Source organism: Lichenostomus cassidix, chromosome 5 (genome assembly GCF_008360975.1).
Source record: "Lichenostomus cassidix isolate B80296 chromosome 5, HeHo_3.0, whole genome shotgun sequence".
Classification (NCBI taxonomy): Eukaryota; Metazoa; Chordata; class Aves; order Passeriformes; family Meliphagidae; genus Lichenostomus; species Lichenostomus cassidix.
In genome coordinates this window covers 2,858,065-2,873,281 of record NC_139486.1, presented here as the reverse complement: position 1 = coordinate 2,873,281, position 15,217 = coordinate 2,858,065, and the positions used below count along the sequence as shown (strand labels likewise).

The window sequence follows — 15,217 nt, the reverse complement described above, 5'->3', positions numbered from 1 at the left end:
TCACAGGGAAGAATTTCTTACTAATCTCTAATCTGACCCTGCCTTCTGTCAGTTTAAAGCCATCCCCCCTCGTCCTGTCACTCCATGCCCTGGTAAAAAAAACATGTCTTGGTCCAACTGATCTGAAAGTGTTTGCTCTCTCTTTCACGCAGTGCAGTGAGGCAAGTGTTGTCACACAGTTCCTAGGGAAAATGTTGCCTCTTTGTAGAGGGTGAGGTTTACACAACAGGAAGAGCAGGTTCCTGTGAATAGCATTTCTCTTTACTGCCTTTAGATCTCTACGGTGTGCACAGCAACACCTGACTTACTCATTTGGATTTTCCTTTTAGATGTGCAGGGAAATAGCCACAGCTTGAGAACAATCTGATCTGTTTTTGATGTTCATTTCAGGACGATGCTGAAGACGTCTTTGTTTGATCAGCTGAATTTTCACCCATAGAGCTGGATTTTGATCCTTTGGTTCAGGCTAGAGGTTTCCTTACTTCTTCAGAGACTGCCCTAACCAAGGTCAGCAGAACTGCCTGAGCCACCAGCCATTACCCAGCAGGAAAAATGATCATGTGCTGTCTTGCCAGGCTTGTCATGAAGGCAGGTGTCATTAGAAGGTGTTTCTGCCTCCTCCTCCTCCTCAGAAGTCATTTGGGTGACAGCAGCAGAGCCATGGGACAAGCTTTGTCCGAGCTGGGGAGCAGAGTGTCCACCGAGAGTCTCTGGAGAACTGGTAAGCAGCTAACACTTGCTAAGCTGATGTTGCTTCCTCTGCTTTGATTACCTGATTTACCAGGTCAGGCTGACACTGATGTGCAGGGATGTGCTGTGGCCACAGCAGAGCACCCAGCCAGAGTCTCAGGAGGGTGGTTTGGCTGTCAGGACGTGCTGATGTCACTGCACTGCCTGTTTGCCTGTGTTTGCTGGGTCAGAGTGACACTGATCCACGACCATGAGTTATGGTCACACCTTCATTTGGCTCTTGCTTCCCCATCGATGAAAAACCTCTGGTGGCATCCACTGGGATTAACTCTGGGATTTGGTGTGCTGGGAAAGGGTCCTGTACCAACTGCTGGCACAAGGGAGTCATGCTGTTTGTAACAGAGTAAAAGAGAATAATGTGAAAATGAAGAAAAATTTGCAGTTTGGATGCCCATTGGGTGAGCCTCACAAAATACTTTTTGATGTTTTATTTGTGTTTGGTATCTTGATCTTTCACTGAGATCTCATTTTAAGAAAACTTGCCAATATTCACCAAATTCTGGTGCAAAAAATGCAAAACCAAGTGTTGAACCTGCTCTCTCTCCTCCTCCAAGGCTCAGAGATTACAGTGAAAAGGATTCAAAGCATTTTTTCCCAATAGCACTAAAAAAGACTGTGGCTTTTAAATATGCATTTCTGTTGAGTGCCAAGAGCTGTCCTTTTCTTTCCAGCCATTTCACAGAACTGGAAGACACAAATCAACAGGTAAAAATGTTCAGTACTAGAAGTCTAATTATTATTTCTACTTTTCTCATGATTATGATAGGAAACATTTTTTACTTGTTCCTTGGAAGAATTATGTCTTCTACCTAGTCCCTGTCTTAAATTTTGGTGGCCCCCTGAACAGAATCTGCAATCCTTAGTAGCATTAAAAAAAAACCGAAACCACCCATTGGCTTGAAAGGAAAATGTGAACTTCTTCAACGAGGGCAAAAATACTTCTGTTGCTTAAACATAGGTAATTAGGCTGAGGACTTTCTCCAAAGTAAACCCTGACAATCTAACAATAATCTTTGGCTTTTGCACTGCATGGAGTTTCTCTTACATTGTTAAATGCATTCCATGTTTCAGTAAATGACACCAGGCTCACCAGCAGTGAGTGAGTGATTAGTTTATCATCCTCTTAGTGCAGCCATCTAGATCTTTAACTCTTTAAGCAGTGGCATTTAAGTCTTGAGAACACCCAGGATCATGCCTGAGGCTTTAGACATTCTCACTTCAAGCAAATCTTGGATATTGAGTGAAAATGAAGAGAAGAAAGTAGGTGCATGCATTCTGATAACACTTTAAACAAGTCGGGTGAGGTAAATTGCAAATAAACACCATTTTTTTAGGGTTTTTTGGGGGGGAGGGGGGGTTTGTAAATTTTTTAAAATTTATTTAGAGGAAGCCAGTTCCTCTCTCCTGGGACCACTTAGGTCATTAGGTGCCTGAGCAGCATAAAATTACAGAGAAAATCTAACAGCACACAAAGAGAGTGAAAGGTGACAAATCTACATTTCCTAAGATCCAGGGATGTGGAGCAGGTTTTTTTTGGCTGGATTTACAATTCATCTCTCACAGGGCAGTAGAATGAATAGTTTTACAAAAGATTTTATTATAGCAAAAAAAAATTTATGTGAGCTGGAACATATTGTGCCAATTCTCTTGTGCTGAAATCTTGCTTTAGCAGGGATGTGTAAGTACATAAAACATGGCAGCAAGAAAAGCCTTTGGAGAATGATGGGCCTCACCTTACTTTGGAAAAGAAAGGTGCAGGAGGATTTTCAGATGGAAGGGAAAGACTTTGACCTGTGAGCTGCTGCTCAGCATCATGGATCTTCATCTATCATCTGATCCTGCTCAGTAACGCGAGCCAGATCACTGTGTGTGCCCTCTGCCATGGGAGACATGGAGCTGCTCACCCCACAGACAGAGTGCTCGGGGAGCTCTGTTGCTGGGAAGAGTTTGAAATGTATGAACAGAGCATTTACATGCCTCAAGCAACAGAACAGAGCCCAGCCTTTAGTTAGCTTTTATTTTAAAAATGCCTTTTGTACACGGCTGTGTTTTTGAGTTTCATTTGGGGTTTGAAGATTTGGATTTTTTTTGTTTGGTTTTTTTGTTTGGTTTTTTTGTTTGGTTTTTTTGTTTTTTGTTTGTTCTTGGGTTTTGTTTGGTTTTTTTGTTTGGTTGGTTGTTGGGTTGTTTTTCAGACTGGGCTTTGAGTTTTGCTGGTTTGGGTAAAAGGAGCTTTTGCCCAGCAGGGCAGGGATGATCCTGTGTGGATAGGGAAGGGATGATGCTGGGTGAGGTAAATTCTCTGCATTCTGGAAAGGGTTGAGAGTGCATTGAGAGATACTCTGAGACATTGGAGCTGTGCACCTCCTGCAAGCACAGGCACAGTGTTTGTGTCTCCAAAGTCCTGGTGACTCTTGCTCAGCCCCCAGATTTTAGTCATTCTCAGCACTGTAGATACATACAGGAATCTGCTTCCAGTCCCTCTCCTCCAGCAGAAAACACGATGGAAGTGCTCCAGATGTGCCATCTAAGTCAATGGCACATCTAAGTCAATCCGAGCCTCTTGTGCCTCATCCTGGTCTCCTGGTGGCTTAAACAGCTGGGGAACCTGTAAAAAAGGAATGGTGGCTGTTCTGGGGGCAGCCAGTGGTCCCAAGAGAGGGAAACAAATCACACAAAAGCTCTGCAAGTCCAAACTTTCCTGATGGCACCATGCTGAGGGAATTTCTGTCAATATCACCTTGCTATTTTGTGCTTTGGGTCTACGGTTTGTCTCCACTGTCCCTGACTCAAGTCAATACTCATGGACTCTAAGTCTTTTTTGACCTTCCCATTTTATTCTCTGCTCTTCAAACATCTGTCTTAATCCACCTCATTTTTATCCTGCAGTCCTGAAGCCCCACCACCACTCAGCTTCTCTTCAGCCTGGGCTGGAGGGGATGAGCATCAGGATTCCTGCCCCACTTTGCACCTAAGTAGGGAAAGAGTCATGGGAGATAAAGTGACTTGCTGAGGCCTCTGGAGACAGGACAGGTGACTTTTTGGCAGCCATGGAGTTACCTCAGCGTTGGGTCTTTGTGAGGAACATTTGTGAGCTGATGCCAGTTTTACAAATGACGTTTCACATTTACTTTTTGCAATATTTCTTCGAATTGGGGTGTGGTGCTGCATACAATACCTGGTTCTGAGGCTTGCTGCTCTATCAGGTGTGTGTACAGAGGGTGGGAAAAGGCAGCAGAGTCAGCAGGACAGAGGTGGAACAAGCAGGAATGCAGGGTGAAACCAGGGTAACAAACAGGTCCTCAGGGAAACTGCTCTTAGTTCTGCTTTCCCTGACTCAAAGTGCAACACCAGTGTGGAACTCCAGTGTGCCCAGGGGGCTGCTGCTGGGAGATACCAACCTTGTGCTAACTCCAGATCCTGCACCAGTAGAAACTGCTGGCTCAGACCCTCCATCCTGAGACTTTTGCTCAAAAATCTAGTTTTAAGCCTATTTCTCTTCATGTTTGGGTGATGCTGTGCTCTTGGCAGGTGCATCACTCTGGGTTGTCACTGCAGACCAGTGCAGGCCTGTCGTGACACCTTGGTGCCTCTGGCTCCAGTCCTGTTTTCTAGAATTGCACTTGGCCTTGCCTTGGCCCTTTGCCCAGAATGAATTTGCCTTCTTAGTTTTCACTTCTTTCCCATATCGGTTTTCTCTCTTGTTCTGTCTTCCTGCTGATCCTCTGGGGTCTGGCTTTGTAAACCCTCTGCCCAGGTGGACCTCTGTGGGGATGAGCACCCCATCACTTCCAAGGCCCCTTCACATGTCAAAGAGAGAGATGAGATGTGTCCAGACTCAATCCTTTTTTTCCATTTCACTTTTTTCCCCCTCTCCAAACTGACTTTTAGATATTCCTTTCCGAAAAGTGCCTCTTCTCCCTGCCACTTTTTTTTTTTTTTTTTTTTTTTTGAGCCAGTTCCTCAGTTTTATCCCTCTGTGAGCTACTTGGTGGCTGATATTTTAGGAAATAGAAACAGAAAGGCTGGTTTGCCTGTGGGATCAGACACGCACGGAACGCACGTACGACGCTGGTTTGCCCACATCGTTTGGATAAGGTATCAGAGAGGACAGACTGTCTTTGCATTGAAACCTGCAGGTCAAGAAATTGGCCTCCCTTCAGTTCACAGGCCACATGGCTGCCAGCCAGTAATGTAAAGCCCTGATGAGTATTTCTGGAAAATGCTGGAAACTCACCTCTGACTACAATGTGTTTAATCTCTATAGTTTCCAGGCGTTTTTAGTTTTGCTTCTTTTTCCCTTCTTCCTCCTATTCTTCTGCTTTTCTTCTCATACTTCTTCTCCTTCTTCTGATGTGGGTGACAGGTGAATCACAGGTATCTCTCCAATGACAGACAGAGCAGTACAAATTTTGTTCCACATGCTGTAAACTAGTGATCATAGTGTCTCCATGTCATGTTACTCTTCCAATACTTTCCCAGGGGTTGGAGTCCCACTGAAATGGTTTGAAAGCCATTGTTTTTGTTTGTTGGGTTGGAAGCCAAGGACCAGTTTAGAAATAATGTTTATCTTTTATTTATTTATGAGAATGGTGCAAAATGCTCTTGTTCTTCCAGAATGGAGTCTCTAACCTGCTTTTAATTCTAATTGCCTCCTTTCCCCATGTTTTTAATTACTCTTCACTGTTTAATACACTCTTAACCACTCGTATAAAGTAGATTCCCGATGATTCAGCCACTGTCACAGAAGCACAAAGCTGAACCTAGACCTTCTGAAGTCCAAATCAACTCCTTCATCACTAGGACAACCTTCCTTTAGGCACCTCAGTAGTTGCAGCTCTGCACCAAATCTATCGCCTTTGAACTTCCCAGGTTGCTAAAGGCCTCCTTGGGGCTGCTGAGTCAGTGTCTGTGCATGATGGAAGCAGGGAAGGGGAAAAAAGATAATTGCTTATGTAGAAAAGAGCCAACACTGAAATCAGGTTTCACTGGTGTTGACACAAACTGCACCCCTGCTCAAGTACTTTTGGGTCGTGGCTGTTTGGGAGAGAAGGTGGGCTTTGATTCTGCTTACAAGTGTTTTTTATTGCCCCAGAACGAAGCTGAGCAGGTAATAGTAAGTAAGAATGTCTCTAATTGAAAATAAACCCAGCTAACACCTCACTCGTTAGCTTGCTTGATCAATAATGGAACAGAGAGCCGTGCCATGCTGGGCTGGAGAAGGTCCTGCTGAAAGGTTTGTCAGGAAGGACTGCAGCTGTGTCAGGTTTAGGTTGGATATCAGGAAAAGGTTCTTCCCCCAGAGGGTGCTGGGCACTGCCCAGGCTCCCCAGGGAATGGGCACAGCCCTGAGGCTGCCAGAGCTCCAGGAGTGCTTAGACAAAGCTCCCAGGGGTGCACAGGGATGTTGGGATGTCCTGTGCAGGGCCAGGAGTTGGATCCATGATCGTTGTGGCTCCCTTCCAGCTCAGGATATTCCATGACAGTATGGGCAGGAGCCTTTTCCTCAGAAACCATCCTTTTGGTGTCACGTGTCTGTGGGAGGCTCATGCTCTGCTCACACACACCCTGTGTAAGTTTAATCAGTGAGCACTTTCTAAGAATGATGATTAATTGTGAGTATGCACCTTGTCACCAGGCAACTGGCACAAACGAGCCCCACCAGTTTGTCATTGCTGGAGATGGAGGCCACAGGGCATAGCCATGTTTCCCAAGAGGGACTCCTGGGCAGGATCCTTCCTCTCTGCTTTCAATTGAGGATGTTCACATTAATGAACTCAAAACTCATCCATGTGCTGACATTTCCCAGCACTTGATACAACACTTACCAGTAAAGTCTTTTGCTGTTGCTAACAATCCAATAGCGCTCATGTGAATTATTTCTGCAGCAGTTGTCCTGCACTGCTTATTTACACCTTGTAGTAGTGTTTGAGATCATTAAAGCTTCTGCTGGCAGCAGATCTCAAGCTGCAATTAAGGGACAAAGACAAATGTCGGCACCCTGGAGGTGCTACGTGGTTGTGTGGAATTGCAGATTTGGGCTGTGAGGGAGAGCAAAATATCAGTCATGGCAGAGCTCAGATAAAGCCACATCTCAGGGCTAGAGATACACCAGGTGGTTTGTAAGGTCAGGGAGCTGCCAGCCCTGTGCTATTCTCCAGAAGTCTTCATGATTCATCAGATCCAAAAAGAAGCTGCTTATCTCCAGTAGCCACATGGCTGGATGGAGCTCGTTAGGAGAATGATGGTCTTTATTAGGTACCAGCCACAGTTGCAGAGCAGGAGGAATGAGTTCATCATTTTCTGGAGATCCTTCTTGCTTCTCGGAGATGAGGCTTTGATGGAGTGGGGAGCAACAGAAGCAAATGTGGGGAGGAGAAACAAATGTGGGCTAAAGGCAGGGATTCTTTCCAAAAGCTGGATGACATCAGCGCATGTTCTTCTTGTAACATCCCTCGAGGAAACCCACTGATGTGGAGATGGTTTAACAACAGATGTGTTCCTAACACAGCTCAGGGGAATTTTAACAACAGACCAGTAAAATGGCTCTCCTTTTATTTTACGAGTTGCGTTGCTGAAGCACTTCCCTAATCATGGAATCATGGAAATGTTAAGGTTGCAAAAGACCTCCAAGATCATTGGTTCCAGCCTTTGACTAATTACCACCTTCCCAAGCAGACCAGAGCAGTGAGTTGCTTCCTGAACACCTCCAGGGATGCTGATTCCATTCCCTCCCTGGGCAGCCCATTCTCATGCCTAACCACCCTTTCTGTGAAGGAATTCTTCCTGATGTCCAACCTGAAAGATCAACACCTCTGAGTTTTGAGGCCCAGCATCTCTAAAGGAGCAATATTTAGCAGCAGAGATGTCACACTCATGGCAAAAGACAAACAGTGTGTGTATGGACAGCAAGGGGTGACATTTCTAGCCTTGCGCACTCTTGGGCATCTCTGAAAAGTGACAAAGAATGAGTCAAGTAAGAGCAACTTAAGATTCACCCTGCGTGGGACAGCCAACCTTTTAATAGCATTCTCAAAACAATAAAAATCATCCTTAAAAACTTAAAAATAGAAAAGAGCAGACAATCCTACTGTTTCGACTGCCATGTGTCTGATTACCAAACACTGCCTTTTTAGAACTGCATTATTTTAATGTTCCCACACAGTGTTTTTGTAGGGATTTGTAAAAAAAAAAAAAACCCAAACCCTGTTTGGAATTAAACAGCAGTGCTGAACCTGATTCTCCTCTTAGCTCAGGAATGGTTCTAGACGTGGTCCTGACACCTCGGCAGAAACACTTTAAAGTAAAGCAGAAATAAAGTCCAAGCTGGGCCCAGTTCTGTGTTTTAGGAGAAGTATGAGTTTATTTATTCAAGAGGAGGTAGAAAATTCTGGTAGAACAGGCCAGCTCTGAAGCACTCAGAGAAATCATGAAAATCTCAGAGTGGTTGTAAAAAATGTTCCTTTCGCCATTCAAGCAGCTGCACTTGTTTTTACCAGTCGGCTCTTTAGTGAAGAGCTACTTTGGAAACTGCAATCCCTTGGAGTTGTTTGCTCAGTTCCCTTTGTTTTAATTGACAAGCTTAGGCAGTTGAAAGGGAAGGGTAGGAGGGAATTGATCTTATTGATGCCACACTTATGGGCATCTCCTCCTGTAATTCATGTCATTAAGATGTGTATGACATTGGCATTTATTTATTTATTTATGGTTTTGGGCTTGTTTCTGCTCAAGCACAAATCTGGTGAGGCAAGTCTTTTTTTTTCCTTTCTTTCTTTTTTTTTTTTTTTTCTCCTGAGGCAGGTTGTTTGCAAACTTTAGAGCCCAAAAAGGTGCAGCTGCTCTAAAAATAACATAGGATGCAAGAACTGGTTTGGGAAGGTCTGAGTCCAGAGGCATCTCCTGAAATGCTGCCATTAGAGGAGAAGTTTCCCTTGTAAACAGAGCTGGCCTAATTTCTAGAGGTGCTGAACAGTGACATGCAGTGCTTGCTGGTAGCTCCTGAACACACAAAACCTGAAAATGGGTCAGATGTGAGTGGCTGGGATTTTATCAGGAACACGTCTGGGCAAACCCACGATTATCGGGTTGAAAAAAAAGTGAGCAAATAATTGCCCCTCAGCTGCTGACCTCTCCAAGCAGAGCTGGGCACTGGGGCTCCAGGACACCTGCCAGCCCCTGGGCTTCTTGCTGCCACCAGCAAAGTCTGCTGTCACAGCCAAGGTCTGCACATGATGAATCACCCCTTTGTCTGGCCAGTCTTTGCAGGGTGATGTCCCCAACGCCCCGGTGGCTTTGCTTCAAGAGGGGACCAATGGTCTTGCTGTCCAGGTGCAGAGATTCCCAGAAGGTTTTTCACAGAAGACAGAGAGGGAAAAACCTGGCAGCAGATGCCTAAGTAGGGCTGGGACTGGGTCACAGCTAAGACCCCCACCAATGCCCCCATAACCTGTGCAAAGTGTGATCAGGGCAGCTGAGCCTTGCGTTGAGTGGAGACACAATGTTCTCTGGTTTTGATGTGCTGGATCTTTAATGTTGCATCCACCGCTGAATTAAGCAGTGTTTGCTTTTTAAACCTTCCACATTTGTATTTTTAGCTCCGTTTTGGCATCACTTTTTTGGTTGGAATATATAACACACTGGGTTGTTTAGTGTGCCTGGACCGAGTTCAGCCGATGTGTAACTCCACGGGCTGGAGCAGAAGCTCCGTTCAAGGTGAATTACGCTCTATGGGGCTGAGGAAATACAGCTTCTGTAGAAAGGCAGCCCAGCTCCTTCAGTAAACGCTACACTATTTCCATCCATGGTTATTCCTTTGTGGTTTGGGTTATGTATTTACATTTTACGGAATAAATACTACAGCTTTCCCCATGACTAACACTTCTTAGTAACCAAGGAGCTACTCAAATACGCTCTTGCCTCCTACGAGAGCCCAAACCACACTGCTCTGCCCTGGCTCTCTGGCCCCAGCTGGCCACCTCCTCGCACAGGGGCATGGTTAAACAGTGTTACATAAGCAATTTTTGGGATCTCAGCTTAACAGGATGGCTTAGGAGAGCAGGCAGTGGATGCCGTGCGACTGAATTCCTCAGGGACAAACATTTGCAGCACGGCTGCTCTCTGATCCTAACAAAACCTGAGTGAGGTCTTCAGACAAAGGGAGAAATGTACCCCACAAAGAGGTTGCTTTTCCTAGTCCAGAGGTCTGTTTTAGGAACAGTGCTATACAGGCCCTCATGTACACTTTGTTGATAGACTGGAGTATTTTCAATGAAAATGTTATTTAACTTTAAAAAGTTGCACAGCAGCTACTCCCAAAATTGTTTTTCCTTGTTAAGAATAACACACAGTGTGATACATTGGAAATGGCGATAGCAATATTTCACAAATTTTGATGGATTCATAGTCCAAATACCTTGCTAACAGATGTTTCTTTTAAACTCAGAGTGGTATAGGAATAACTCAGAGATATTACAGTGTCAGCACTGCCTTTTATCTGTGCGTGTCCTTTCGGTGACATCCCTGGGCTTTTCTAATGCATGGGTCAGGTCTGAGCTAAAAAAAAAAAAAGTGAAATATGAAAAGAAGGCGTCTGTGATGGTGTGTGAGCTCTGGGGCAGCACTGGGAGGACGCCCAGGCACTGGTGTGGGTTTGCTGTGCTCAGGCACAGTGGCCCCGTGGTTTGTGGCCACAGTCATCGTTTCTGAGCTGGTTTTTGGTTGTGGTTAATTGATGAGCTTAGAAGTTCCCATGGCCACTCCATGACCACATCTTTTGGTCTCATAAATTTACTGAGTGTTCTCTCTGTGGGTGACAGTTTGCCCAACACAAAGGGATACCCCAGCAGGGCAAAGGGACAGGATTTTAATGCCCTGGTGGAGCTGGCTTTATTTATCATGGGGTCGCTCAGTCCACTCTGTGTCCCCAAAGTATGTGGCACCTATTGCTCTTCATTAGGAGGGTCTTTGCCTTCTCCACACCTTGTCCATACATCACCCCCAGTGTGTCAGAGAATCACAGAATATCCTGACCTGGGAGGGACACACAAGGATCACTGAGTCCAACTGCTGGCTCTGCACAGGACAGTCCCAAGAATCCCACCCTGTGCCTGAGAGAGACACAGCACGGTGTCCAGTTATTGTGAGCTAGTGGCAAACCAGTCTGTCCCAAACCCCCACCTAGTAACAGCCTCAAGCCTTGGGAAGTCTGGTTCTTATTCTCAGCCCAAAGCTGGCCCAGAGCAATGCTGGGGTTGAACTATGGGACAGGGAGCATCCTTCCTCCCGGAGATCCCTGTCTATACCCCTCTGGAGCCGCCAGCTGCGGCCATACACAGCCCGGCAGGGCCTGGGAAGGCGCCTGCTGCACACCTTGGTGGGGGTCTGGGAACCTGGCTGGGTGGGAAGGGGAAGCGGGCTATTCAGGCAGCAGGGAGAAGGGTGAGAAAATCTGGAGGGCGAGTGGGAACCCAGGGCAAGCCGTAGGGATTACAGCCGGTGCTGGCAGCGAGCTCCCGACCCCCGGAGGGCACCCTGGGGCTGGCGGGCGGTGGGAGTACAGCACAAACCCGCGCTCTGCCGCCGTCCCTTCCCCGTGCAGCTGCTTCTCGTCCCCAGGCTCTCCCTCCCTTCTCCTCGGGGGCGACAGCCGCTTCCCGAGCTTCCCTTCCCGAGTCTCCCTCGCCAGCCCTGTCCCTCGGGGAGCCCCGCGGTGTCCCGACCTCCCCGGGGACATCTCCGCGGCCGTGCGGGGCCAGGGCGGGGCGGGAGAGTCCCCCGGGGATGCACCTGAGCGGCGCGGTGCCCCGGGATCCCCGCACCGACCCCGGCCGGCGCCCCGAGGGTCCGAGCGGCAGCCCCGCCGGGGGTCCCCGCGCTCCCCCCGCTCCCCGGGCGCTGCGCGGCGGCGGGGCGGGCAGAGCCTTCCCCCGCGGGGCCGGGCCGGGCCGGGGGCGGGCCGGGGGCGGCGGGCCGGGCCGGGCCGGGCCGGGCTGGCGGCGAGCGCGGCTCCACGTGACTGCGGGGCCGGCAGAAAACCGGGGCCGGCGGCGGCGGCGGCCGCACTGCGCCGGGCGGCGATCGCGGGAGGCGCTCGGCAGCCGCTGCCCCGGGGCTTTCGGCGCGCTGGGTCCGGGCTGGCTCTCCAGAATCATGGACTGTGCTGATATGCCTTGCTTGCTGTCAGTGAGTACAGCCCTCTTCTTCCTCCGCCTCGCTCCTCGCTTTTTGTTTTCATCGCGGGGCTTTATTTTGCTCTTTTATTTTTTTTCCTTTTTTCTTTCTTTTTTTTTTTTTAAAAGAAAAAGCTTGATGTTCTTATCCCGGTTTTCCCTCCCTGGGTCCGGCGGCGGGATTCGAACTCGGGGCTCCGGAGCGCGCCGAGCCGTGCGCCCCTTCCCTACCCGCCGCTGGTCCCGCTCCGCTCCCGTCCCGTCCCGTCCCGGCGGGGCAGCGGGCTGGGATGCGCCGGGAACCCTCCCGGCCGAGGGGGCAGCGGGGCCGGGATGCACCGGGAACCGCCTGCCCGAGGGGCTGCGGGGCTGCGGGCAGCCCGGGGCCGGCGGCCGCTCTCTGCCCGCCGGGGCGCGCCGGCTGTCGCTCGAATGGGGACTGCTCCCCATGTCCTTTTGCCATTTGCTATTATTATTATTACTACTATTATTATTTTTAAGTTGATTCGGAAGAGGAGGGGGGGGTTTGCTTCTTATCCTGACTTTCCTTCTTGTTTGTTGTCGCATTTTTTACACCCCAGAGACACCATGATTCCTGGTAACCGAATGCTGATGGTCATCCTACTATGCCAAGTCCTTCTAGGAGGTACTAACCATGCTAGCCTGATCCCTGAGACCGGCAGGAAGAAAGTGGCAGAGCTTCAGGGACAAGCCGGATCCGGACGCCGCTCTGCCCAAAGCCATGAACTCTTGCGGGGTTTCGAAACAACTCTGCTGCAGATGTTTGGGCTGCGAAGGCGGCCTCAGCCCAGCAAGTCAGCCGTCATTCCTAGTTACATGCTGGATCTCTATCGGCTCCAGTCCGGGGAAGAGGAGGAAAGCCTCCAGGAAATTAGCCTGCAGTACCCTGAGCGATCGACCAGCCGGGCAAACACCGTGAGGAGTTTCCACCATGAAGGTCAGTGATGGGAGGCGGTAAATTCCCAGCCCCGGTAGCGGTCGGGATTTCCTCGCGTTTGGAAGCTCACAAATGCCTTTAGAAGCAGGACGTGCCCGGCCCTAAATTTATGGGAGGAAAACCAACCCCCCCTCCCCAGCCTGCCGTGTGTGGGTGACAGGCGTGCTGCTCGGTATTTTTTCCAGCATCCTGTGCTTAACCCGGGTTTGACCATATTTTGAAGTGCTTTTGCTTCTGTTGACAACAGTGAGTTTCCTTCGGTGCCTCTGCCTCGGGGTCACTCCCTGGGCTCGCGTGGATTTAATGGCTCTGGATCGGATGCAGGAGTAAAGCGAGGGCGGGATCTCGCCCCTGGAGTGTTCCTTTTGAACTATCAAAGCAATTGCTGCCTGCTTTTACTCTTAAGGAAAAAAAAAAAAAGAAAAAAAATCCCCCCAAACCCCGACTCGAATTTAATACTTACAGCTGTGTGTTTATAAGGTTTATTCAATAGACCCTTGTAATCTGATCCAAATGTTTCCTAGCGGATGTTTCTTTTCCAAAGTAAATCTGAATTATTAATCCAGCCGCATCATTACTGCGTTGGAATTTGCTTCTCTTTCTCCCCCTGCCCCCCGTAACAAGGCACCTCTGTGCTCCGTGGCGCCGCATCTCGCCGGGGAGATGATTTTTGAGAGATTGGGGGAGGAAAAGCAAAAGGGAAAAAGCTAAAGGGGAAAAAAGTCTCCCTGAACGGAGAGGCGAGATGGGAAGGGGTGGACTGCTCCCGGCGCGGGCGAGCCAGCGGTGCCGGGGCAGGAGCGGTGCCGGGGCAGGAGCGGTGCCGGGGCAGGAGCGGTGCCGGGGCAGGAGCGGTGCCGGGGCAGGAGCGGTGGCGGGGCAGGAGCTGCTCCCGATCCGGCCGGGAGGGACGCGCGGGGAGCAGAGAGGAGCCGGTGTCTGCCGGGCAGGTGAAGCGTGGGTGTGAGCCGAGGCTGTGCCGGGGCCGTGGCTGGGTGCCCCGAGGCTGACGTGCTCTTGTTTGCTCGTCTCACCACTTCCCCCCCCTTCCCTGCTCCCTTGCAGAGCACCTGGAGACCGTGCCGGGTCCCAGCGAGGCGCCCCGGATCCGCTTCGTCTTCAACCTCAGCAGCGTGCCGGAAAACGAGGTGATCTCCTCGGCGGAGCTGCGGCTGTACCGGGAGCAGGTGGAGGAGCCGAGCGCGGCGTGGGAGAGGGGCTTCCACCGGATAAACATTTACGAAGTGATGAAGCCGCTGTCGGAGCGCGCCCAGGCCATTACGCGCCTGCTGGACACGCGGCTGGTGCACCACAACGTGACGCGCTGGGAGACCTTTGATGTGAGCCCGGCCGTGATCCGGTGGACCAAGGACAAGCAGCCGAACCACGGGCTGGTGATCGAGGTCACCCACCTCCACCACGCACAGACTCATCAGGGCAAACACGTCAGGATTAGCCGATCTTTACCTCAAGGGCGCGGGGACTGGGCGCAGCTCAGGCCGCTCCTGGTCACTTTTGGGCACGACGGGCGAGGCCACGCGCTGACCCGCCGAGCCCGCCGGAGCCCCAAGCACCAGCGTTCCCGCAAGAACAAAAAAAACTGCCGCCGCCATGCCCTCTATGTGGATTTCAGCGACGTGGGCTGGAACGACTGGATCGTGGCACCCCCGGGGTACCAGGCGTTTTACTGCCACGGGGACTGCCCCTTCCCTCTGGCCGACCACCTCAACTCCACGAACCACGCCATCGTGCAGACGCTGGTGAACTCCGTGAACTCCAGCATTCCCAAGGCCTGCTGCGTGCCCACGGAGCTCAGCGCCATCTCCATGCTCTACCTGGATGAGTATGACAAGGTGGTCCTGAAAAACTACCAGGAGATGGTGGTGGAGGGGTGCGGGTGCCGCTGACCCCCTTCCCCGCCGCCCTCTCCTCCCCTTCTCTCTCCCTCCCGTCCCACCCCAGAACTGCTTGCTATAGCTGGACTCTTCTCTAAACTAAACGTTCACCTTGACCTTATTTATGACTTTATGTGCAAATGTTTTTGACAATAATGATCATATATTTTGACAAAATATATTTATAACTACATATTAAAAGAAAAAAATAAAATGAGTCATTATTTTAAAGGTAAATGCATTTTGTGTCTCGCCTCTCAGGGTGCTGCTGAGGCTGTGCTGGCTGGGAGTGCAGCCGGGAGTTTATCTTGTCTCCTTATCTTCTTCCCCCACTCCTCCTCCACTCCTTTTTACCCCACCTTTTTTCAGTTTAAGGCTTTGCAAACTTTAGTCTTTCTATTTCTCGCTAAGGTACCGTGGATCCCCCGGTGCTGGGCCTGTGCCAC

At 49.8% G+C, this 15,217-nt stretch overlaps 1 protein-coding gene across 2 annotated transcripts; it reads left to right on the top strand.

The window, feature by feature from the left end:
- Nucleotides 1-543: 543 nt before the first annotated feature.
- Nucleotides 544-15,008, top strand: BMP4 (bone morphogenetic protein 4). 2 transcript variants are annotated; one of them, XM_085060980.1, is made up of 3 exons: nucleotides 544-721; nucleotides 12,500-12,876; nucleotides 13,942-15,008. In XM_085060980.1, the coding sequence occupies exons 2-3, from the start codon at nucleotides 12,507-12,509 to the stop codon at nucleotides 14,781-14,783; spliced, it is 1,212 nt and encodes a 403-aa protein (XP_084917106.1). In that variant the 5' UTR covers nucleotides 544-721; nucleotides 12,500-12,506; the 3' UTR covers nucleotides 14,784-15,008. The 2 variants fall into 2 exon arrangements, with proteins under 2 accessions (XP_084917106.1, XP_084917105.1); XM_085060979.1 differs by lacking the exon at nucleotides 544-721 and adding an exon at nucleotides 11,783-11,931.
- Nucleotides 15,009-15,217: the final 209 nt, after the last annotated feature.